The following is a 26,271-nucleotide window of genomic DNA, read 5'->3' on the forward strand; positions in this document are numbered from 1 at the left end:
TCATTGACCTATCTCATTAACCAGACCATTCTGAATAATAGAAATTGGTAAAGCCTAGAGAAAATGCTACGTAAAGCATTTGATCCTATCCACACGTCAGATAAAAAAAGAATAGAGGATGCATCTCCAATCATGAATTTAATGTTTTCACAAAAAAAATTTAAAGAAACTTGAAGTTGAAACACGAGAAGAAACCTAGAAAACATAAAACTTACATAAGAGGGAAAAAAAAATGTAAAATCTGTAAGAAAAAAGAAATTCATGCTCATAAAACCTTGTGATAGAAATATATCTACGAAGATCCTCTTTGTTTTTGAAATACACTTTTAAAAAAAATTGAATTTTTTAATATTTTTTCAAATTAATTTTTTAAATAGTATGGATGGCAAGAATAGTAGTGATGATGAGCTGATTGACGAAGCTACTCTCTTGGATTCAATTCATATTAAGACACGAACAAGCATCAAATTTCATCACCAGTCAATAACTGTGACAATAGGACATTTTTCTCTTTGAAAGAAAAGTCCAAGTTATTAGTGAAAACAAAAGAGAAATCAAGCCAAGAGAATCCAGTAAGATGCTGAAGTTGATATTAGTAAAATTTCTCAGCATGGAATTGTTGGAAAAGAAAAATAGAATGTGGTAGCTAATTTATAAGAACAAAGCTAAAGAACAAAAAAAAGATTAAGATGAAAGTTATTTTATTAAAAGTTTTCTTAAAAGATATACTTTTCTAACTCTTCTCTATATCTCTCTCAACTTGTTTTTAATGTTTAAGATTATAAGTCTATTTATAAACTTTAAATCCTTACTTATCAAGAAATTAAACAATTCAAAGAAAATTATAATCTAACAAGGAATCTAATATTCTAATTAAACAAAGATTGTAATAAACTAGTTTATTATAAATCCTTTTTCATTAATGATTTTTTTTTTAACTAATATTAAAATTTTTATAAATTCTAAATTTTATTAATTTAAATTCTAGTTGATATTGAATTTCACCAGGAACTGCAGCATGAGTTGAGTGTAAAGTACCTCACGGAAGATAGGATGCAACATTGTCACTGTAAGTGTCTTAATCACTCTGATTTGTTATGTACGCTGTCCAGATTCCTCTTCTCAACTCTTAGACTATTTTTATAGACATACTCTGATTCTTCAGAATCAATCTGAAAATTTGTAATGACAGTCAGAAATCTGTCAACGACATGAAACAAGATGCTCACCAAATCTTGTTCCTTTTTCTCTGATGAATGGCTGGCGGCATTAAGAGCTTCTGGAGAGGTACTTGGCTGATACTATAGTGAATGATTTCATGAAATATTTGTAGTAGCCCCTGATTCAAAAATTTCTGTAGGAAATTTTAACCATGAAAGGTGGCACTGTACAAAATTCACCCCATGACAAGTTTCAACATGAACCTGGTCCTTGGTCCCTGGTATGATCCTGCATGCTCTATTCCCTTCTCAAATAATGTCAGCAAGCTTTCTTACTGCAATCAAGTTTTTTTCCGTGGGTGAAGGGAGGGTAGGGTTTTTATATAATTAATGTCTTATGAGTACTACTGGTGGATGTGTAGGATTCCTTTTGGAACTGAACTGAAAATGATGCTCTTCCTCTTGCTATAATATTCTAGTTAAAAGTTTAATGACTACTGATTTACAGTGGACATGCTGTTTTGGGAAGTGATGGAGGAGACTGGTGCAGGGGTGGCTTGCGAATTGGCTGCATGAATGAAGAACAGAAGCTCTACCCTCAGATTTTATAGAAGAAAAGCAGATTATTTACCAGCATTTGGTCTGATGACTATAATGTAAATGGTTTTCAGGTGCACCAGGAAGAACGCTCAAGGGATCGCACCATTTGACTGTACAAAATGTTGGAACACTTTAAATTATCTTAAGATTGTTGTTTCTTTTGAACTTACATGATTTGGTTTTCACAAAACATAAAAATGCACAACTTCCCATTCACTCCAACACAAAATTCATGAATAACATCACACCTTGCACTTGTGATTGAGGAGACACGGTTCACTAAAAAATCCAGGGCTTGGACCATTTCAATCTATGTCTCTGTTGAGTCTGGGGAGATTCGGCTGATCATTCTGCTATGACTAACAATGTCACTCCCTAAAATCAAGCCATGTAAAAATCAAATTCTGATGATGTTTTTTATTCTTCCCTTCCTGATTCCTGTTTCCCTACTTCAGCATGGGTAATCGCACTTTTAATATTTGATGCTACAATTATGGCCTGTGTAAACAGCACTTTGAAATTTGAATATTTATGCTAAAACCATGGCTATTTTTTTGAGAAAAAAATTCCAACTATCTGAACCTTCATGTTTGACGCTTTTGAACTATCACTGGGATGGTACGTGGTTGTATAATTCAAAATCTATCGTAGCTAATTTTGTGTTCTTGTTATTTCCCTTCACATGCTGCTAGTGATAGAGTGGAATTTTCAGGATTCGAATAGGTTTCGGTGTTCTTGTTATTCCCCTTCACCATGTTGGAATGATAAAATACGTGACCTTGCATGATTAATTATGTGTTCTTTTGTCATCCACTTTTTTTCTTCTGAGTCCTTTTTTTATTTGAATTATATCATGCTACATGATTGCATCTTTCACATGATATAATAACATATAATGTAACAATCTAATAGGTGGCAGTGATAAGAATTTAGAACCAAAAAGTTTGCTCCACCTATGATCTCAGGTTCGAGTCCTGTAATTGCTAATATAATGGCTACTGGAGGTTTACATGGTCAAATTAGTTGAGATACGCGCAAGCTGTCTCGGACACCCATGTTAATAAAAAAAAATAACATCCAATGTGCGTATATGTGGGAGAATCCGAGACCTTAAAAAATAAACATCATTTGCAGTCAGCACAAGTAAATTATATAGCTTTGTACTAGAGTTTGTAGAGGTTGCGAATTCATAGAATGAATTGGTTGAAGATTCTTGGATCATTTTGAAGGTTTCTTTAGTAAAATAATGAGAGCATTGTTTGCTTGCTTTAATCTTTAATTTCAAGCCTGATTGCGGGAGAGTGTGAACAAGTTAACGAAATCAGGGATTAAGAGGGTCCCGTTTCAGATTTCCTACTGTCAACATAACATGTACAACAACGACTAATTCAACCAAATTTTGGCATTTCAATCCCCAAAGTTCTGGAAAGGGAGTAGTAGTTTTGTTCTCTTATCGGAAATATGGGTACAGGGAACTTGGATTTATATGATGCTAGGGATCTAGTGAAGTTTGGATTCCCTTTGGCTTTCACTGCAACAATGTTGCTCTGGGCTATTCTTGTGTATGCAGAACATATTGAAGTAATGAAACAATTGAGTGATGCTCAGGATTCTCTAACTTGAATGCATATCCTTTCCAGTGTGCTTTGCATCCAGGTTCCCTGCTTGCTATTACTGTTTACACTTTGAACTCGAATTCATGGCCTAGGAGTGCTCTATTTTGATCGGGGTAATAAAACTTAAGCAATGCTGAAAGACTTCAGTTTCTTTGAGTTTTACTTCCATCTGCAGAGTTCTTACCCAAAAGTACATGGATTTTGAATCTCAGAATTTGTTGACAAATGTATTTTACCTCAACCATAGAGTGTGTGTGTGGATGTGTGTCTCTGACTATTGAATGATGAAAACTTTCAATTCCTGCTAGATTTCAACATCCGTAACCACTACAACCCCATATTCATCCTGTCAGTGGTGTCTATATTCGAGGAAGAATCACTCTCTCAATTGTTCCTGTTTAAATTTCGCATAGGCGAGTGATCCTGAACCGGACCGCAAATGTTTCGAAAAGACCTGAAACCATGATGGAGAACAGGCCCTTGCCCGAAGTTAACAAATCTTTTCAGGGGACTGAAGTTTCAGCAGAAACTGTGGCTGCGGTGGGCATCGTTATCTCTTATTTTCAAGAAAATCATCTCCTCTTCTATTTTGCTCCTCATGCATGGCCGGCGACTCTTTACTTTAGCAGACATTTCTAGAGGTTCTTATAGCGTCAGTATCACCCAAATGCAGACACCAAGACACGCTATAACTTCACGATATGGGGATAGCTCTTATGGCCAGCTACCTGGCTCTATCCTGCAACTGGGAACCTGCCGTACCCCATGTTTATTTGGTATGACAAGCGTGCTACCAGGAACTCTGGCACATATATGATACTGTGCGCTTAAATCTTCAATTAATTTTAGTTTGTACTTGATTTGTTAAATTAATGTCAAAGTTAATGGTTAGGCACCATAAGGTTAATATTAATGATATTAGTATATGCCAGATTCAATTTTATTAAGTTTTTATTTATTTATTTTTTGTGTGGTTCTTTAAAACATATGGGTTTGGCACACATGTCAGGCCAAGACATTTGAACTTGACAGTCAATCAAATTTAAAACACTTGAACTTAGCAGTGCGTCAAATCTAAGATAGCATGGGTCTGGCACGCATCCCAGATTCAAGGGACTTGGACTTAGCAGTCAGTCAGGTTCAAGATAATGACCATTCTCCTTTATCATGTGCAGGGAAATAATTGTCTTCCTTTGGCATATGTAGGGGAATTATTGTCCTCCCTTGACATGTTTAGGAGAGTGACCAACCTTTTTCGAGTCTAATTTTAAGAAAGAACTCAGTCTTTATAAGCTTGGCTACACTTGACATCTTAAACTCTAATCTTCCTATATCTTTTTGGGTGTATAAAAGTCCTTCAAGGACTTGTTATATTCTTATCAAGTAAATGATATTTATCCCTCATTCAATGCTATCAGGGTTATTATCTTGCAGGTCCTTCTTTTATGGGCTATAAATACATCATGAGAGTTTCATGATAAAAGGTTTCATAATCTTCATTTTTTATTACATATATATTTTCAAAGTATCTTTCTCTAAAATATTCTTGTATTTTTTCTTTCTAAAAATATATTTATTTAAGTATTGGAGAGTTCATATCTCCATTAAAAAAAACATTTTGTATGTATTAGTGACGAGCAGCTTTAACCTATCAAAAACCAAACATAAATTATCAACTACTTTAGTTTTTAGTTAAGAAAAATTAAGGAAATTGTTAGGTTCTATTGATTAACCAACGGAGAAGACTATTTTTGGGACATCATCACCATCTTATGTTTGTTTTACCACGTTAAAATCACATGTTGTGTTGCTAGAAATAGCTATCATCCAGGATGAAATTAGCAGCCGCAAGGAAGTAGTGCGCTGTTTCCCTGTCAGCATCTGGTGGATACAACATATATAATTCTGAGCCATGTTCCGAAAAGCCGCATGTCTTAAATGTCAAAAACGATGATTATGAAGGTTAGGAAAAAGCACTACTGATTCAGTTTTTGTTCAGGTTCTAATTGTCCAGGTTGAATATTTTTGGTGGTGCACTAGGGATTTCAAGAGACGAGAACCTTAGACTTTTGGTTTTACAGGAAAACATCTAAGCACCTGAGTGAGGCAGAATATGTTTCGAGAGACACGAATAAGTGTAAGAGAATATTGCAGCAAAATTCTGAAGTGAAAGATGATGAAAACTTTAATTATACTTGTAAAAGTTTACAAAATATATGTCTATAGAGCGAAACCTTGTTGAAATACAGAACAAGATCGAATTGAATCGGTTCATATGTTGCTCCAAGAAGTAATCACACACAATTCAAGAAACATTATTAATTACAACATTCAAAGATCTCGAAGTTGCCTGAGATTCACGGGGGAGATGTATTTTGTATCTCCATCCAACAGTTTCTTGGCAATTATAACGTTGGCAGCCTCACTTGGATGATAAGGATCCCAGAACACATGCTTGGATCGATCTTCGCACAAGGTTGACGTTGGTCCACATGGAATTATCCCTGCAAATTGCCCTCCATTTCCACAACAAGCTCTACTTGATGTTGTAAATCCTGCACACAACTCTCACAGATGATATTCCTTCATAACTTTGTACATTCTAGTTTTCCAAACAAAACAAAAAAACAGTAGGGCATGATTTAATTAATGTTATGAAACGCACAATCTTTAAAATAACTCTAAATATATGATAAATGAGAAAAAAAGAAAGAAAGAAAGAAAGAAGATCATCACATAAAAATCTGGATTTTTGGTAAGTACTTCATCCCAAATATAATAATTTATATCATAAAAACAATTGAAATTTTGATTTTAAGATAAATTAGAGAGTACATAACCTTCACCTATCTATATATCCACCACCCAACAGTCAACTAGTCAGCCAAGCAAACTTTAATAGTCAAGAAAAACCAGAAACTAAAAATCTAGCCTAACATACCAAGTGCCAACAACTATTTAGCTTTGTCAAACCAAGAGTACTTAATTAATAGAATTAGGGTCTAAAGTCACCATGGAAAGCATATATAATATTTTTCCCACAAGTATGATCACTTACCATATTTTTCATAATTTGTGATGAGTTCCATCACCATATCATACACATTAGCAAGAACAAATGTAGCTCCTGGAAGGTTTTCATTTAGTTCAGCAAGTAAATCTTTCAATCGTCCATTATACTGAACTGCTAGCTTATTTGCCAATCCCACGCATTCATTTTCGCTTAATTGATTTATTGTCTTTTGATATGGAATGCAACCTATCGGGCCAACGTTCCCGATTACAAATTTTCGAGCATCCATTTTGTATAGTCTCTGCAACCAAAAAGGAAAATTACACAGATATATATTTTTCAAGTAATCAGAGGTTACTGATAAGAGTGATGATTTTCATACCGTAAGTTGGCCTCTAAAGTGACTGAGCATGTCATCAATGAATGCATCAGGACTTTCAGAAATCCTTGCTCCAATAGAGAGAACTGGAAGTAGATAATTGTTGAGGAAATCATTTGCTCCAATAGTAATAGAGAAGATGGATTTCTTCATGATATAATCTCTTGCCTGGGATGCACCCAGCAATTTATCGAACTGCTTTCTAGTAATTGCGAAGTAGTCAATTTGTACATCCATTCCTAGCCTATTAACCTGCACAATACAATACATAAATCATGCACATGTGAATATATGTGTGTGTGTGTGTGTGTGTGTGTGTTGTAGTTTCTATAGCTAAGGTTGTCAAGTGCTAACAAATATTCTTCCAGTTCCATTCATAATCCCTCCTCCTCCGGATGCATAATTCACGCCATATAATATAGTTTTTCCAGTGGCGTTCGGAGACAAAAACGGGTGAGCATAGTTTGGTTGTCCTAGTTCTTCCCCTGGAAACATGAAGTTAGCACTCACAAATATGAAGCAATGAAATATAGAGAAGATTGAAACAGGAAGAACAAAAAGGGAAACATGTCACAAGCAGCTGGCTTACCTACAATGTCACCAATGGTTCTGCCATTGGTATACCGGCCGGTAGGGTTTCCGCCGGATGCTTTAAAATCAATGCCATTAGGTTTAATATTGGCCTTGGACAAAGTTGGTAGATAATTGTTGTTTCCAGCATCAACTAGGGAATCACCAAATATAAAAGAAGCTCCTAAAGCAGAATTATCACAAGCTACCTTTCCAAAATAGCTCAAATCCACGACAAAAAGCACCAAGGCCAAGGTGTAGATTATCGTGGCCATGGCTAGCTAGCTTTTCTACAATTCACAAGTTAATGAGATTGATACTACAAATGTTATATCAAGATAGAGCCCTAGTGGTGAGTATTTATGCAGCTTTTTGTCACAAAAACAAGCAAAGAATCCATAGGTGAAACTTGTAAGCTATGTTCTAATAAGGTATTTGGTAAGACCCACTATTGTATAGGGAAGAGGACTAGTGCGCGTATGGACGACAAAGTTCCCAGAGGTAGTTCATCAACATTGTTGCCAATTTCTCAACGTGTTGCGAACTTTTGGAGCTTGCTTTTGCAATACGTAATTAGCTCCCATGAAGGTCAAAGATATGCATTAATTCAATCAAGGTTATTAGTGGCCTAAATTAGAAAATGTTCTAGCCAAGGGGACTTGGGTGGTGTTTGGTTTAGGCGTTGAACTCCATAGCACCCAAAATTATTATTTAAGTACATGCCATTTGCCCACAAGTATACTCGGAAATAAAAGGTCCATGATGAAGCCGAGCCTAGAGCTCTAGGGAGAAGAACCATCCAATCAAAAACTCGAGTCTTGATTTGTACAGAGAGATAGATACTAGATAGAGCCCTTTTTTTCCTGAATTACTTAAAATCATATTAAATTTAAGGAGATTCACACTTAATATAAATCAAGATTGTTAATTCCATTCTATTTTGTTTAAAATAACTGAAATATTTCATATCAATTTAAAAAATAAAACAAAACGGAACAATTTTTATCTCATTTCATATCTCGGTTTGTTCTGGATTTTTTGACTAAATTCCAGCCGGAAAGTTTCGGTTTCATTCCACATGTTCTGTTAAAGTCTTGAAAAACCATTAAATCAAATTGAACCTAGTTCAATTTAATTAATTAAACCACCCAAATATAAAAAGCTCTTTTTCATTACTATTTTCAATAACAATGATATTAATAATAATATTGAAAATTATTTTTACTATTTTCATTAACAATTATATTAATTTTTTAAAATTAGATTTATCACGAATATATATTGCTTATACTCATGTTATTTTTTTCAAGTTTATATATACTTTGTAGGAATTTAAGTAAAACAAGAAATGCTTTAGATCTCATTAGCCTTGAAAACATTGACTTGGCTTTATATTTAAAATATTTATGTTAAAACATTTTAATTTCATAATATTTTGATATTTTGTTTAAGTTGAATTACTTTAAGTTAAAGATTTATTTAATTTTAACTATTTAGAAATATTTTAAATTTTAAAATTATATTTGTTTGACATTCTGTTTGCATTGCATAATTTATAATTAATTTATCTTGAATTTGAATTATGCTTATTGAATATATATAGTACAACCTCAAAACAGCACGCCGAAACACTCTGAAACTGAAACATTTCATTCCAATTGAAAAAACAAAATATCTACTGAAACGGAATTGACAACCTTAATATAAATAAGTTAAATTAAATAGATTAAGGAGCGGTGGTATTCTTACATTACTGGAGTTATTTCCGCTATAGATTAAACATTATTTTTTTTATGTTATTGAGATTTTGATTTTCAATTTCTTATGTATTTTTATGCACATGATTTTTTTATATGAACTTGATGCATTCAAGAATATTTAATAAAATCTTATGAATATTTATTTTGAATTTAGAATTTAGAATATATATATATATATATATATATCTCAAGATGTTGTTTATAGGTCTTGGCATCATCCAAAACTCAAGGATATGAACTCAATAGATATATTACAGAAAACTTAAAAGAGATCAAGAAAACAATGCATGTGGATTGAAATAGTGTTTTTTTGTTATCCTTGAATTATTTTTTATTTTTTTCAATTTTATCTTTTCACTTTTTTTATTGGAATTTGAATCTCATATTTTATTTTGATTAATTTTATATGAGGTTCTCACAATATAAAAAAAAACATAATATTAAGTTAATGCTCAATTTTATTAAATAAAATTCAATTTTATTGATTAAAAAAATAAGATTTTAAGGATCAAATTTGATAATGAAATAAAAAAATCAACCTTCTTTCCTTTTAGGTGTTTTTGATCCTTTATAATGGTGGAAAAAATAGATTAGGGCTTGGAAATGTTTTCTTATTCAAGATAAATCTTGATTTTTTGACTGATTAAAGGTTGTTTTGAGATTAGATATTGATTTATTGAGGTTTGTGGGATGTTTGTTAGGTATTTTCAAGTGAAAATAGGTTTTTTTGTTAAATAATTTTTAATCCGAGTTTTTGTGATACGGTTCAGCCTTGTGATATGGTCAAAGTTAGGCTCTGATACCAACTGATGTGAACCTCATGATTACATGGTCATGCAACCCACAATTAAGATTGAGATTTGATCTTGAAAAGTCGAAATAGGTTTGATAGGAGTGTGACACAATGGAAACTTGCCCCAAGATACTAACACTATTGAAATGAAGTAGAATGATGTCACGAAGCCAATTAATTTTTGATAAGTCAAATTTAGTTCATTTAAGAACTGAAGAATGCAAGAATCACTCTCACACGTTAAAACTGAAAAATCAATAGCTCCAAAATTTATGTAAGACCTAGACTTTTGGCCCAAATCTAAGCCCAAGTCAGCTCAAACCCAACCTAAGTTAACCTAGGTATTTAAGAAAGAGTTGCAAGAGAATTTCTTTCCTCTCTTTTAATTCTTGTAGTCGTTGTGACCCTCCCCTCCTCAAACCAAAGAGTTTAGTTTTTTATCTTGAGTTTTGGTTCAAGAAAAGTGGAAGTAGCAAGTAAGTGGTTCCCTTTCATATTATTTTCGATTATAGTTTGTTTATGGAATTATTAAAGAAGAGATTAGGGTTTATAAGGATTGGAGGTTTATATTGTTAAGATTGATTTATGATTATTAAGGATTTAATATTAGGTGAGTAATTAGTATGTTGTTGAAAATAAGGATTTATGAGTTGATTTGTTTAAATTAATTTTTATGGATTAAGAAATTCAATTTTACCTTGCTGTAAAATCTGGACAGAATGGTCTTGAGGTTAAAGATGGCCAAATTTTATTTGGTCCTTGATTTATGAAAATTACAGTTTAGTCCCTAAACTTTGGGAAAATTATAATTTGACACCTAAATGTATTTTGAGATTATGGACAGTGTTATTATGAGATTAAGGATGATGAATCTCAGTTTGATAATTGATTTGGAATATTTTCAGTTTGGTCCCTTAACTTTGGGAATTTACATTTTAGTCCTTGAACTTTATGAAAATTACAATTCGATCCCTGGTTCGTTCTAGACAGAATTTAGGATGGTTTATGGGTGAAATTTCAGTATGGTTATGTATTTATAGTTTGGTCCAGTTTTGGTAAAATTACGTTTTGGTCCCTGTTTTGGATAATTGTCGTTTTAGTCTCTAAACTTAGGAGACTAAACTTGCTTTTCTTTTATGCATTGGAATCTTTTAATTGTGTTGCTTTGAGTTTTTTTTTACTATATTTCATAGATTTATTGTAGGTTCTCCTAACGATCCTCAATAGATTTTTCGGGTCTTTCATCTGATATTCCTTTTAATTTTATATTTTCCGGGTGAGTGGGATAATCTTTAATATGCATGTAATATAAATAAATATGTATGTTGATTATACAATGAGTACAACCAGTAAATTTCTTGAATATTTATATATATTGCTTTATTTTCCGAGTACTCATTTATTCTTAAATTTGCACTCGCAATCTGTTGAACTAAATTCTATTTGATATGATATACGTTTCTTTGATGATTCTGTGAATATCTATTAAGCCTTGATATGAGACTTGTCAATAACTACATGCTAACGGAGAGTAGTTAGTCTATGTGCACATAGTATTCTGTATACCTAGCTGGTGAGAGAGGCACCAGCCTGTGGCGATTGATCATCCCACAGTGGTTACCTTTGGGTGTCATATGGTCACTTTGGAGTGCCATCTGGTCACTCTCAGGTGTCATCTGGTCACCTTCGGGTGTCATCTAATCTCTAAAATGTATTCCATTACGTTATAATAATATGTTTATAATATATTTAGTATGTATATGTATATCAAGATAACTCATCTTGCAAACTATTAATATCTAAAATATCTAAAATGTATATTAAATGTTATTTCCTCGCTGAGTTGGTTGAACTCACCCCTCATTCTTAATATTATTTCAGGTTCTTAATTTCTGATAGCAGTTGAACTTTGTAGAGTGTTCCTGCTTCTTCAGTTTTGGTCAGTATGCCTTACTTGTTTTGTGAGGCTTTCTTTTAAGTTTTGATTCGATGTCTTAGACGCTCCACTATTACCTTATTTTAATTAAGTTTGGATTTTAATAATGTAATGAGTATTATGGGTTATTGTTTTTGTTTTAATTATTGATGATGAGTTTTAAACTATCTTTTGGTTTCATCAGTTTTGAATAATATAACATTTCTGAAGATTATGAAATGTTGCGTACTTTTGAATAAATTGTTCTTTTGATGTCTGTTTTGAGGCTTAGCATAGGTGGGGTGTCCTTTCAACACCGCTCCTGTGTTACCGGTCATGGACCCGGGATTTGGGTCGTGACAATTTAGGTTACATGTGTTTAAATAGTTCTTAAAAATTAACCCTAATTGTTCTACTATTGTAGGTTGAACTGACCCGAAAACCCTAAATTGAAAAGCCCATAACCCGATCCAAACAAACCTTGGATCTTAGCTCAAAACAAAGTTTTAATTAAGTCCAAATATGAAAGAAAATAATAAAAATAGTTAATTTGTCATCAAATAGCACCAGCCTTTTTTTCCCTTGTGTAGCAAGAATGAATAAGAAATCCTTATAAAAAAAAACGATTTTGAAACATTAAAGAATCATTGTCACTCTTGAAAATTTTGTTTCAGCTCATTAAAGATTCTTGTGGAATTAGAAAATTCTCAAAACAAGTTGTCACATCCTTTTATAAAAATAATCCTTATCAAATAGAAAGTCACAGGTCAAAAGAAAGTAAATAACAAAATTCATACAGTTTGTTCTGACTATTTTACAAGTTCTTTCTGAACTCTGATTCACCTGATAATTTACCTCAACATAGATAAAAACCTTTGGAATCTTCAAGTAAAGTTTCAGCTCGATACAACAGTTAGATTTAGAGTTATGCTCAATAATATAAAATTGAACAATAAAAAATTTTACACTAAAATTCAAATCTAACCTTGAATCGTATCAAAAGACTAATCCGTAACATTTTATAATTCCCTAACTTAGTTTGGAAGATTACCGGTGGGCAATGCATCGCCTAAATTTTTCAAAAACAAATGGATGGACAACCATTTAAAAAAAAAAAAAAAGAGCTTATACGCTGCTTGGTAGGGCCATGCATGCCTACCATGCTTTGTTATTGGCCAAATATGCTTAGTCATCCAGACCTACGTGTCTGTCTTTGTTTGGTGAACCTTTTTTATTTTTTTATTCTTTTTTATTTTAATTAAATTTCATTAAAAATAATTATTTTTTTATTAAATATAGTTTAATTTATACTTGGTTTTTGAATAAGATTATTGCATTTTTTATACAATTAGCCAACACTCTTTTTGTACAAATATTCGTTATTTTTAAAAACAAATTATTTGTTGGTTTTCATTCGTGCGATATTTATGATTCTAATAAGCTTTTGTTTGAAAAAAAAATAAACATTCTAGTAAAAAAAACCAACAAAAAGGGGAAAACCACGTTTTAATTAAATAGATATATTTTTTTTAGTTTGGATTGTCTAAGATATTTGAATATTTATTCTAATTTACATCTCACATAGCTAAAAAAATTATTTTTTTCTAGATAATTAAATTTATAAGAAAATAAAGAATTATACCGGTAAATTATTTTGATTCAATTGTACGTGATTATTTATCTTTATATGTATATATCTCTCAGTTTTCAATTTAATTTTTAATTTGTATCAATATCTCTTTTCAATATTTTATTTATGCAAATTATTCTTGATTTATTTGATAAAATACACCTATTTACTTTTTGATTCATAATTAAAAAGATTTCTTGAAACTAACAACACTCACACGTTCTTTTTTTCTGTGTTAAAAAATAATTTTTAATCTGACTTACAATGAAACTCACAACAGAACATGAGCTAGGTCTGCCGCAAGGTTTTTATGCTAGCAAGGAGAGAAAGACTTGAGTGATGGTGGCCAAAGGGGCGACACTGCTGCTGCTCTTGGATGAGGCAGTGGTTGAGTTGTTGGATGGAAGATGCTATCATTGATTACTGCTGAAGGGTGGCTGAGCTATTGCCGGCAATGTGGATGGTTGTCGGTGGAGATGGAGGAACCCATAACGGCTGTGATTGTGAGTTTCAGTGGGGCAGCTCATGGTGGAGGAGTAGAACGGAGCTGGCGTTGGGCGGTGAGATGTTAGGTGCTGGCAAAATGGTGTTGTTTTGGAAGTGACATTGAAAATGAGGGTGGAGTTTTGTGCAGGTGGCAGCTAGATATTGTCAAAATCTATTCTAATTTGTTTTTATTATTCACAGGCAATATAATATTTTTTTTCTATTGTTTGGTTCCTAACAACTAGATTTTATTTTGTTGACTTTATTTTCTTGTTTGACGTTTTAGTTATTTTGTCTTTATATATATATATATATATATATATATATATATATATATATATATATATATTGGATTTTGATTTTAATAAAAAAAACAACGTTAATATTAACTTAATGAAAAAAATTAATTACTAATTTTGAAATGAATGTATTAATATTGAAAATAAATTTTTAAATTTTGAATTAAATAAACATTATATATATATATATATTATTTTTCTTACTTTTTATATTTTTATTTTAAAAAAGTTAACATTAAAAATTAATTAATAATTTTAAAATGAACGTATTAAATTATTAATAGCTAAATGCATAAAAATAAATTTTTAAATCTTGAATTAAAAAAAAAACATTAAAAATAAAGAAAATGACGAGAATGTGTTAAGAATATATATTATTAGAATTTCTTAGAAAACTATTTTTGAAATAGAGTAAAAAAATTGGGTTATAAAAATTAGGTTTTCTAAATATAGGTTTGGCGCGGCTGCGGCGGCGTTCCAAAAAAAATTTAAATTTTTTTTTGTTAAAATTTAATATAGTTTGTATATTTTGAATCATTTTGACATGTGATATGTTGATATTAAAAATAATTTTTAAAAAATAAAAAATATTATTAATATATATTTTAATATAAAAAAATATTTAAAACACATTCTACAAAGCATGTAAAACACCACCAGCATGGAAAAATAGTTTTAACTACAAACTGAGAATGCTCCTGTTAGGAAGGACAGTGCAACCATGCCCAGGCAAATTCAGGTTCCTCCTCCCTCCCTTCAAGAATGGTATCATCAAAATATATTATGTCAGAAGAACCCTTGAAAACAGAGTGTAAACAGGGGAGATTTTGTGACCTGTAAAGGGTATTGGTGTCATTTAAAAATCCCAAATTCCAACTTTCCTAACTCCATCCTCCATTTCAAAATCCAAAACGAGAAACATTACCGTTGAGAAACCACACACACAGAGGCCAAAATCAGAGAGAGAGAGAGAGAGAGTGAACCGAGAAAGCTCAAAAATGTCAACTTTGAGAAAGAGAAGGCCACGAGATCACCAAGAGCCCAACAAAAACACAAGGCCAAATGAAGAAATCAACAACAATGAGCTCCACGAAACCCCAAAGATTTCTGTCTACGAACAAACGAGAGAAGAAAGAATCAAAGAAAACCTTGAAAGAATGCAAAAACTTGGTCTCATGGACCTTTCTCTCAAGCTCAAGGCTTGCACTGCTCCTTCTAAAAGAACTCCAAGGACAAGCCCTTCCTCGACGAAACACCCCACACCCTTTCTGCCACGAGGGCCTCTTCGCCGTTCCTCTAGGTGCCTGTAGCATGACCCCCCCCCCCCCCTCTTTTTTATTCTTCACCCCATTTTGTGGTTTATTGAATTAATGCATGTTTTAAATTCTGGGATTTCTATTACACTTTGAATGTTATGGCTTTGAAAGAATATTTTATCAACTGGGTTTGATTAAAGTTCATAATTTGAGGCTTTTTTTTAATATCTTAACATATAATATGCTCTTTTGAGTTTATTAAAGTTTTTATCTTTCTCTGTGTTACTAGCTAGAAACATGAAAACAAGTAAAAAGGACATGAAATATAGAATTTTTTATGTGTTTTTATGTTAAATAAAAATTTATACAGGGATTTTCAAGTAGGTGATGAAATTTTGTATCTTTCAAGTGTTTTGATAAAACTTCTTTAATTAGTTTTGTAAATATTGAATCTGGAATTATGATAGGTGTAGTGGTATAACATTTATTTTCAAATCCTACATGGGTCTTTTGTATTTTTGGCTAGGAATAAGGTTTCAAGACTAATTTTGTTTTCATGTGAATTATTGTCTCACTTTAATGTTTTTCTTTTCTGTTTTCGGGGCAAGCTTAGGTTGCAAAATTCAACTCCAGTTAGTTACTCAGAAGTGGCATTGACTAAGAAAGATGGATTGTTAGAGGATGAGAATATAATGGAAGAGGTGGGATCAAAGCCTGAGATATACACGGAAGAGCATGAGAAGCTGTTAGGAAACACCGAGAGGAGCTGGACGCTTTTTGTGGATGGGTGTGGGAAGGATGGAAAGAGAATTTATGATCCGATAAATGGAAAGACTTGCCACCAATGCAGGTCAGTATGCTTTGTGAACTCCATTTGTATGTCATCGTGCGTTAAACTTATCTTTTGAGGGTAGTAAGGTATGCCTTTGCGAAAGTAATCCTATTATTAACAAGAAAGCGTGCCATTTTTTCACATGCTTTCCAACAAATTTAGCTATGTTTGACATGCAATTGTTCTAAAAGACATGGAGGTGTCCATTTGGTAGTGCACAGATGAGTAAAGTATTGTGATTAGAAGTGCTGTTCTTTGAGAAGGTTACTGAAATGAGTTTTAGGGCATATAGTAACCATAATTGTAAAATTACTTTTCGTAGAACTTAAATTGGTGGACTTTTTGTGCTTCTAAAACTTAAGTTGGTATGTCTATCCATAGAGTAATCTTCACTCTAATTATAACCTTTTTCACATCCTCTTTCTGTAAGAAGTACCTTAAATGCTGCTTCATGGAAAGAGCGCTGACTTTCTTTGCTATTTGACCTCTTAGTACTGTCAAAGATGAACAAACACTCAGTAAAGCATTTCTAGGTTACTGCAAGTGAATGGTTGGGGTTTCTTACAGCTTTCAGATAGTTTTTGAAGAGGAGCCAGTGATAAAAACATGTTAGCAATACTAACAACAATAAACAAATGGCATGGCCATATTTGCGTGTGTGGTTGTGTGTGAGGATCATGAATTGATTTGAATGCTTAGTTTGTATCGTGTGCTAGTACAGCTAATGACAACAGTAACAAAATTCACATTGAATATATCATAAGAAACAAAAAGATTATAGTGCGTAGAAGTTGGCTTTAATTTTAGTTAAAAGTTCTCTGTAAATCTTGATATGGCACAAGTTTTGAAGGAAATCTTAATGCCAACTTCTTTCCATTATTAACTGAACTGGCTTTCTGAAAATATGCATTAGAATACCCAAGTTTTTGTTTGTGGTGTTGTTGTAAGGGATGCACTGCTAGTGGTAACAAAAGAAGTTGTAACTGAAGGTCTGGGAATGGACTGTGGGGGGCTGTGGTAGTGTTAAAATGTCGTGGTTTTGGAACAGGGAACTTGTGCCTGGTTGACAAAGCAATGATAGCATATCAATGCTGCAATCTTATAGTTAATGCAGTGGTGCTGGTGAGACTAGTAATGACAAGGTTAGGAGTTGCCAAAATGCTAGGAAAGGGAGGACCTGGCTTGGTGTCTGAAGTGGTTGGAGTGTTTGGGACTTGCGGAGAAGTTTGCTGAGAGTTTTGTTGCAGTAAATGGAGCTTGGTGGAAGAGGGGGGAGATGAAAACAATTGAACTTGTTATACCAATTAATGTATCTGTTTCTTTTTTAGAAGGTTTTGTTAAGGATATGATGCTATAATGAGGTTTGATATATTTTTCTTTTGACAAAATTGAACTCGCTTTAATTGTTGAGAAGTAGAGCTGAATATTGATAGCAATGGGCCAATTTGCATTATTCATGACAATAACCTGCATGTTAAATTGGTTTGTCAGATCATTGATTCTCAAGTTGTTTATTATTTGACTGATTGATCAGTGGAAAAAGCTTCAAATTTTAAAATTTAATATTTTTTTCCGCACATGGTTCAAAAACAAATAAACTTTTGAAAAGTGGAAGTTCAATAGAAAATGCTTTCCCACAATCACTTGTTTTCCTTGAAATTTAGCAGTTAGAAATAAATGATCAAAATAGCTTTGGACGGCTTTAATGTGAATATCTATCCAACAATTAAATTTTCCTTTTCTTGTTTTGTGTTTCCTATTATCTAATATTTATGTTTGCACTTAGGTTCTTAAATCATTTCTTTACAAAATCTATATGACTTCAATCATTCACAAATTGAAAATGGTACTTGACAGGCAGAAAACTCTTGGTTATCGTACTCACTGCTGCGAATGCAAGATGGTCCAGGGACAGTTCTGTGGAGATTGTTTGTACATGAGGTAAATATTTTTAGAATATACTTGACTTGTAATTGCTTTGAGTTTCCAAGCTTTTCTAGGCTTATAATTCTAAGTTTCAATGCACACTAACTACGGAAACAATCCATGGATAATCAATTCAATTTTTTTTGTTGCCCTGCCAAACTTGTAAAGCCTCTGCTAGTCTGTCTTTGTTGGACCTCATATTTTCTCATTTAATTTAATTCTCCTAGGTTTGCCCATCTGACTCTCACTTGTTTTTCCTTTTATAATATCAGAAGGCTGCTTGCCTGGTTTCCAAAAGTGCAACTATGCGAACCCTGCCATTTGGCTATTTATTTTATTTTTATTTAATTTGTATCATAAAAGGCCCATTTCACAACCTAAAAGACAGAAACAACTTATCAGTTTAATTTGGAAAATTTATTTTTCTCAGTTCTTCCTTTCTTGGTATGCAGATATGGGGAGCATGTACTTGAATCCTTGGAAAATCCGAATTGGTTATGCCCTGTATGTCGTGGAATTTGCAACTGCAGTTTGTGCCGACAAGCAAAAGGGTGGCCTCCCACTGGCACTCTTTATAGGAAGGTAGCTTTCTAAGCTTAACAAAATATGAAAATCCAACTCCTTATTGCAGAAAACTAACTGAGCAAGCCTTTTGTATACTTATCCTTCCAGATATCAAGTTTGGGCTACAAGTCCGTTGCACACTATCTCATCCAAACCAAGCGCCTACAAAACACTGCCAATGAAGTTTCTGCAAAAAGGTCACTTCCCTTTTCCAACATGGAAGTGGTGTCCAAAGAATCTCCACAGTTCATTCATAAAACAGCTGAGCAATTAGAGCATCAATCTGAAGACAAAATACTTGATGAGTTAAAGAGCAAGACAGAGAACAAAATATCAAGCAGCAGAAATCTGGCTAATGATGGTCAGACAAAAAGGGCATTGACTTTTTCAAGCAGTGAAGTGAAGTCTGAGAATGTGGAATATGCAAAGGTCAACCATGAGGTTCATGACAACCTTGGTTTATCGAAGCCTCAATGTGAGGAAATGAATAACGAGTTTGAAAAAGAGAAGCACGTGCAAAGCAATGGAAATCGTGCTACAGCTTGTCAGACAGACAAGTCATTGACATTTTCTGGAAGTGAAGCAAGGTCCAAGAAAGTTGAATCTGCTGGCACCCATGAGATTCTTGACGATCTTGCATTATCAATGCTTAAATTTGAAGACATGTATGAAAATGAATTTAAAAGTGAGGAAGAGAAGAAAGAAACACACATCTGCCATGAGATTCATGATGATCTTGCATTATCAATGCCAAAATTTGAAGGCAATATTCCATCTGAAAGTTGCCTGAAACATAAAAGGAAACACGCATCTGCCATCAACCCAAGTCCAGATAGTATTGCTGCAAGATTAAGGCAGAGACGTTGGAAAAGTAATGGCAAAGATGATGCAGGGTTCATGGGGGTGGATGAGAAAGCCTCTAATGTTAAACCAGCTGTAAATGTCATGTCGTCAAGCCAAAACATGGAGGAAGAAAATGAAATGCATGTTGAGGATGATAAACGTGTTGTATTGGAGAGCAGTCAGCTCAAGAAGCGTACTCATGCTGAACCAAACCCAGATAGTATTGGCGCAAGATTGAGACAGAGGCATAGGATGGGCAAAAGCCATGAAAACAACGAGTTGCCGGGGACAAGATTGAGAAGTAGAGGTTAGAATGAAACTTACCGAATATTAAAAACCCTAGGAAAGACATAGTCTGAAGATGTTGATGCCCTGGAAATCAACAGCATGAAGATCAGGGGCTTTTTCCATTTTTCTCAGCAACAGCAGGAATGGAGCTTAGGATTTTTTGATAATGCAGCAGTCTTAAAGCTGCTAGAAACTATGGTTTGCTGGATTTAGTGCAGTTTGTAACATCATATTGGCTTTTGCCAAGATCCTGGTCCTTTTGGATTGGATAAACTTATCTGTTGAAATTTGGGATTCAAAGTTTATTGGAGCAATCTAACCGATTAAGTTTGATGCTAATGCAAAATAGCATCCCCTTGGGCCAAGTAATATCCATTTAGTCTCTATTTCCAGTTAAATCATAGGATAACAACCTTCCAGTACGGCATGCTTATGAAATAATCATCAATTAAACCATGTTACTTGGTGAGCTTTCTAACTTCAATGGACTATATATGATCATCAACGAAAACTATATATTAATAATCAAAATGATCATGTTTTTCCTGTATCATGATGATTCTGGTTGGTAGATCCTTTATATATATATATATATATATATATATATATATATATATATATATATACACTTTTAAAAAATATCACAACAATATCAATCGAAATGCCGAAAGTTTAGCTTCCAATTCCATTTTATAATGCATTCTCATCTAACACTTTGTCGGTAAAACTTGGAAAGAATTCAACATCACAGAGGAAAAAACGAAAAAGGAGAAGATGAATCAAGAAAGCCTAATAAAGAAAAGGGTATAATTACAAAAAGGAGATCATCCCCGACTCCCTGCCCTAAATTCAAAATGGAGTTTCGACAAAGCTAGCTATTGTCTTTCTGCTATAAAAGGACGTCACAATGCTTTACATTTGACGTGGTCACACCCATGCTTCAAGTGAGGGACCGTCGGCCATCCCTTTCTTCTTTGTCCTCTCGTTAAAGAAGCATGCAAAGCCTTGAAGCCTAGTGATTTGAGCAAAGAATAACTTCGCTCTCCCCGATGATATTATTTTTGACTGATAAATGATTTGTTCCTTGCTGCTTTTGATGCAATCCATTCCTTGTGCTTGACCATCGATAATTTGGCCTCTTCCCATTATATTATTGACTGGTAAGCAATAATGAATCATGAACATGGATGGAATGTAGCTTTATTATTACCTGTTTGGCCCCGGCGAATATTTCTTTTTCTATAAAAAAAACATGACTTTGTAAATAAAAAAATTCTAATTAAAAATCAAAAAGTTAGTGCATAAATCAATAGTTATATAGCTTAATAAATGAAAAAAAGCATAAACAATAACTAAAAATAAAACCTGAAAAATCGAAAGATGGATCAAGATATTTAATCTCGTAAGATATGATATTTATCCGATTGTGTTTGTTAAATTTATTTATTAAAATAATTTTGTATTCAATCAAACGATAATGAAAATAGACACACACATTAAATTGATTGAAAAAAATAAAAGAAAAAATATTATGCGAAACTGCACATATTAGAAATATCATCTAAAAATAAATATTTATTTTTAAAAATAAATTCCATCCATACAAAAGATAAAATAAATTATAGATAAATCAGAAAAATCTCTTTGAAAATTAAAAACATATAAAATAACTAAAAAATAATCTTTATTTAAAAAAGGTTGTATAAAAAAATAAAAGAGAGAAAGGGTATTAATTTAAATATAAAAAAATAATAATTTTAAAAAATATATATATATAAAAAACATTAATTTAAAAAAAAACAAGTACTATTGGGCAAGCCCTGCCCACTTGGCTCATTTTGTTAGGACTCGCGCACTTAAGCCCTTATTTATTTTTATTGCAACTGGAACGAATGATATGTCATCCGTCTCATTTTTTTTATGTATCATCTGATTTTGCTCAAATTTCACCCACCATAATGGCTAAAAAATTAGTGCTTGAGGTTTTTTTACTTAAAAACTAATTTTTGACCCAAAAACACAAAAAATATCATAGGAATCTTTATACCTATCCATAGTTTTAAAAAAACCTTAAAAACCGTTTCAAAACCAAAAAATTTCTTGAACTCAGATATATATTTTTAGGTACATTTAAGGTAAAAAAAACATCTAATATGAACTCCACTTATCGAATGGAGACATTTGACACAAATATCAGCTGTTTTGGTGGTTGAAATCGGTGTCAATGATATTTTTTTTTCTTTATTGTTAAAATCCAACGACTTCTCTCTCCTCTTTCAAACCAGGGATCAAAAAATAACAAAAATAAATTTTTATACCAAAATTGAATTGATAAAATATTGAGGGACCAAATATGTATAATTTTTAAAGTGTGAGGACTGAATTAAAATTTTTGTGTGAACTTTGAAACCATCATCTATTTATGGCGTCTTTTCTACTTTGATCTCCTTTCTTTTAATTATGTTCATGATCCACAAATTTAATTTTAATTTCCCTTGAATTTGGTAAAAAAAATATAGTTGTGCAAAAAAAAGCGTTTGAGGATAAAATCGAAAAGAAGCAAAATTTTGAATAGCAAATCCATAGTCAAATATGAGAGGATGAATAGTAATGCATGTACAGTAAAAAACTCATATTTTTTAGTTTATTATTATTATTATTATTAAATTTCATGTTAATGATATCTTTGGATTAATTCGCAGACATTAACTGAAATTATGTTATTTTTTAAAATGATTTTAAAATATATTCTTCACATTAATTCAATTGCATTCCCCTGAATATTGATTATGAGATTCAGACTTAAGACTAACAAATCTAACACTTGAGTTTTATATCTAACTTATTCTTCTATGCCAATTAATTGCATTCCCGTGCTGCGTATAATTGGAAATATTGTTCGATTAAATTAGATAATTAAAACCGATAAAATTAAGTTGTGTTAGGAGGATAAGGAAGCATCTAGGATAAGGAAGCGTTTCTAACCACGTTTTCTTAAAAAATTTTATTTTTTTTATTTTAAATTAGTTTTTTTATATATTTTTAAATGTTTTTTTGATATGTTAATATTAAAAATAATTTTTAAAAAATAAAAAAAATTATTTTAATATATTTAAAAAAAAATACTTTGAACTATAATCGTTATCACATTCTAAACACACCTTTAATTTCTTAATTTAATATTGGATCACTCAATTGCATTCCCTAGCTGCCCGTATGACTGGCAATAATTTAATTAAATCAAATAAAAACCTATAAATTTCAGTCTTATTCTAAATTGAATAGCCCTTTAAGTTCTAACCTTAATGGGTTATAGGCCATGAATATGTTTTATCTATAAATAAAAAAACATCCTCATTGGTCATAATATTTTACTATATCAACAGTTTCATTGCTTATAAAATATTATTAGAAAAAAAATAGAAAATTTTTCATTGACGTAATTCAACTTTCTATTTAAGGTGGTGATGAGTCTCATTAAAATGTGGTTATAGTTATTTTTTAAAGTGTTTTTCATATTGAAATATATTAAAATGATATTTTTTATTTTTAAAAAATTATTTTTAAGATCAACATATTAAAACGATCTAAAATATACTAAAATAATTAATTTTTAATAAAAAATTTAAAATTTTAAAAAAATATAATTTACATCAGGTTCACAAATACTCGTGTAGCTGGGGTAGCAAGCTCGTGTCTTGCACATGCTATCCCAAGTCAATCATTTGCAAGTGCTATCGTAGAAACAAGTTCAACTTTAATTTTGCTTCCTAACTATTATACATTAAAATTGAATAAAGAATTGGGAAGTCTACACTAGAAAAATAATATTAAAATTGAATAAATTTGATAAGATCCAAACTTGAAATTAGGTCACGAAAGGAAATTTAAAATTTTAAAACAATAAATATAATAAGACGAGTAGGTAATTGTTACTTTAAAAGGAATAGAGTGAGTGGACTTCCCTGTTTAAAAAATAATGCTAGATAAAAGATCAACAACAACTACAACTCATATTTAAAAAATATGAAGGTAATCGTTACTTTAAAAGGAATAGAGTAAGTGGACTTTCTTATTTAAAAAATGATGTTAGACTACATCTCGACAACAACAATTGCTACGTAATTAAACTAGGTTTTCAGAATCTTCAAAACATGTTTATCGGTAGGTTTATAATCTTGTAAATAATAACTAGCACGCATATAATTTATAGAAAAATAGCTTGTAGATTGATAATTTATAGACAATAATCAATAGGCTTGTAGCTTTCATTGTGATGTAGTAGACTTGTGGTTTTCATTACCAAAAACCCTGAAAAAACCAAAGAATATATTAGTTCATGTTCTTCTATCAAGAAAGTTTCGTGCATGTTTGTAATCAATTAAAGAATCATCCAATTAATATGAATTTGTTTATTATGAATCGATAGGCTTGTAATCTCGTAAATAATAACTAGTACACATAGTTTATAGAGGAATAGCTTGTATGTTGGTAATTTATACGCGATAATCATTAGGCTTGTAGCTTTCATTGTGATGCACTATACTTGCGGTTTTCATTTCCAAAAACCCTGAAAAAACCAAAGAATATTAGTTCATGTTCTTATATCAAGGAATTTTCGTACGTGTTTGTAATCAATTGAAGAATCATCCACTTAATGTAAATTTTTTTATCACGAATTGTTAAGTTAATTTTTGTATTTAAAACATTCAAGTTATTTGATCACTATATAAGTTTAAATTTGCTTTTTACATATAAAAAAATCATTAAATTTCTATACAGTTTAAAGTTCAAGCATGAAACTGGATCGTTAACTTCAAATTTAAATTTCAATGCTAAAGTCTAAAATCTTCTTAATTAAGACAAGCATGAAAAAACTGAAACAATAACCAAGACATAAAGATTGACATAAGAATTGATTGAATTCAAAGATAGTTACAAACTCAACATGGTTTTTTGACTTGAGTTCTTTTGAGGTCAAATGTTGACCAGTAACATAAATTTGACCTCGTTAATTACAATTTCATTCAGCAATTTGTACTAGTCAATAAGGTGACTTTTAGGACATGAAATAATGTCACCTTAATTGGCATCAATATATATATATATATATATTTTAAGAAATGTGAAATAATTTTTATTATATAGTTTGAAAATTGCAATCACTGTCTCATTGTTTGGCAACTGATAGGTCTGAATCATGATCTGGAATTAGAGAGTAGTAATTCCACGATTGATTATGGTTTCTTAGGTCCTCCTTCATGGCCATGCCTATGCCCCAGAAGAGAATTTTAACATGACATTTTTTTTTTTTTTTACATTATTGTTATTGTGAGATAGGTAGTAATTACAAGTATAGTTTTTAAACCCAGTTTGGTGGCTGATCCAGTTCAAGATCCGGGTTTTGATCGGGTCACCAGGTTTTGATTGAATCACTAGGTCGTCTGAGTCGATTTCTATTTAAAAAATAATTAAAATGATGTCGTTTTAATAAAAAAAATAAAAATTAACAAGGTGTAACTAGATTTTTGACAGGGTTTTACTAGATTACCGGATCAGCCCATCAGATTAACCAAGTTATAATTTTTATTTTTTTTAAGCTGATCTGGTTCCAATCTCGATCGAGTTCACCCATTAAAAATTATGATTACGAGAATCATAATACTGGGTGTTAGTCTCATTAATTGAATACTGGAGCTCTATTTATTTTTTCATAATTGCCCACCTATTTCCTGTAATTGCCTACTCATACATCGCTATCAAAATTGACTCGTGGCAACGTCACGTCATTTAAGAGACACCCAAGAACTCAACTCCCATTTCCAGACCAATTTTTTCTTTTTTCTTTTTTTTTTAAAAACACAGTTTAATTTTCAGTTTTTTCTATTGTTTTTTATTCAATAATAAAAGATATTTTTTGAATTAACTTATACATTAACTGAAATTAGTTTTTTTAAATTATTTTAATAATAAATTATTATCATCATCATCATAAAATATAAATTGTTATGGATATAGAAATGATTAAAATATAAAATAAAATATATATTTTAAAAATATATAATTTATTTTCTTATTGAGTGTAAAATAGACTAAATTGTAGAATGATTTCGAATGTAAATTGTTATACACGCGCCGCCGAAGTTTAAAATATAAATGGAAACAACTAAATTATAAAACAATTAAGGTAACTTTTTATATTTTAAATAAACTACTTTAAATATTAGTCAAAGATTCAATCTGAAGAAAGAAGTTAAAATTGATATTATCTTCAAGAGGTGGAGCACTTTTTCGGACAATTACTTTTATAACCTCGACATATGAAGCTGCTGTTAGAGCCA

The 26,271-nt window shown here is 31.6% G+C and overlaps 2 protein-coding genes across 2 annotated transcripts; one reads left to right on the plus strand and one right to left on the minus strand.

Annotated features, from left to right (window-relative positions):
• Positions 1-5,543: 5,543 nt before the first annotated feature.
• Positions 5,544-7,691, minus strand: LOC133672287 (GDSL esterase/lipase At2g23540). The gene is made up of 5 exons (XM_062092664.1): positions 7,358-7,691; positions 7,123-7,253; positions 6,772-7,020; positions 6,435-6,690; positions 5,544-5,931 (listed from the first exon to the last, which is right to left on the minus strand). The coding sequence occupies exons 1-5, from the start codon at positions 7,611-7,613 to the stop codon at positions 5,708-5,710; spliced, it is 1,116 nt and encodes a 371-aa protein (XP_061948648.1). The 5' UTR covers positions 7,614-7,691; the 3' UTR covers positions 5,544-5,707.
• Positions 7,692-15,000: 7,309 nt separating this feature from the next.
• On the plus strand, positions 15,001-20,295 carry LOC133672787 (uncharacterized). Its single transcript, XM_062093317.1, has 5 exons — positions 15,001-15,521; positions 16,091-16,327; positions 18,167-18,250; positions 18,688-18,817; positions 18,908-20,295. Exons 1-5 carry the CDS (start codon positions 15,220-15,222, stop codon positions 19,952-19,954), a joined length of 1,800 nt encoding a protein of 599 aa, XP_061949301.1. The 5' UTR covers positions 15,001-15,219; the 3' UTR covers positions 19,955-20,295.
• Positions 20,296-26,271: the final 5,976 nt, after the last annotated feature.

Source organism: Populus nigra, chromosome 14 (assembly GCF_951802175.1).
Source record: "Populus nigra chromosome 14, ddPopNigr1.1, whole genome shotgun sequence".
Taxonomy (NCBI): Eukaryota; Viridiplantae; Streptophyta; class Magnoliopsida; order Malpighiales; family Salicaceae; genus Populus; species Populus nigra.

What these genes read in the sequence shown, in the direction of transcription:
- LOC133672287 (XM_062092664.1), bottom strand. Translation starts at nt 7,613, where the DNA reads ATGGCCACGATAATCTACACCTTGGCCTTGGTGCTTTTTGTCGTGGAT. An exon ending in AACCATTGGTGACATTGTAG is followed by an intron (nt 7,254 to 7,357) that starts GTAAGCCAGCTG and finishes TCATGTTTCCAG; the next exon opens with GGGAAGAACTAGGACAACCA. An exon ending in ATGGAACTGGAAGAATATTT is followed by an intron (nt 7,021 to 7,122) that starts GTTAGCACTTGA and finishes TGTATTGTGCAG; the next exon opens with GTTAATAGGCTAGGAATGGA.
- LOC133672787 (XM_062093317.1), top strand. Translation starts at nt 15,220, where the DNA reads ATGTCAACTTTGAGAAAGAGAAGGCCACGAGATCACCAAGAGCCCAAC. An exon ending in CCTCTTCGCCGTTCCTCTAG is followed by an intron (nt 15,522 to 16,090) that starts GTGCCTGTAGCA and finishes GGGCAAGCTTAG; the next exon opens with GTTGCAAAATTCAACTCCAG. An exon ending in AAGACTTGCCACCAATGCAG is followed by an intron (nt 16,328 to 18,166) that starts GTCAGTATGCTT and finishes GGTACTTGACAG; the next exon opens with GCAGAAAACTCTTGGTTATC.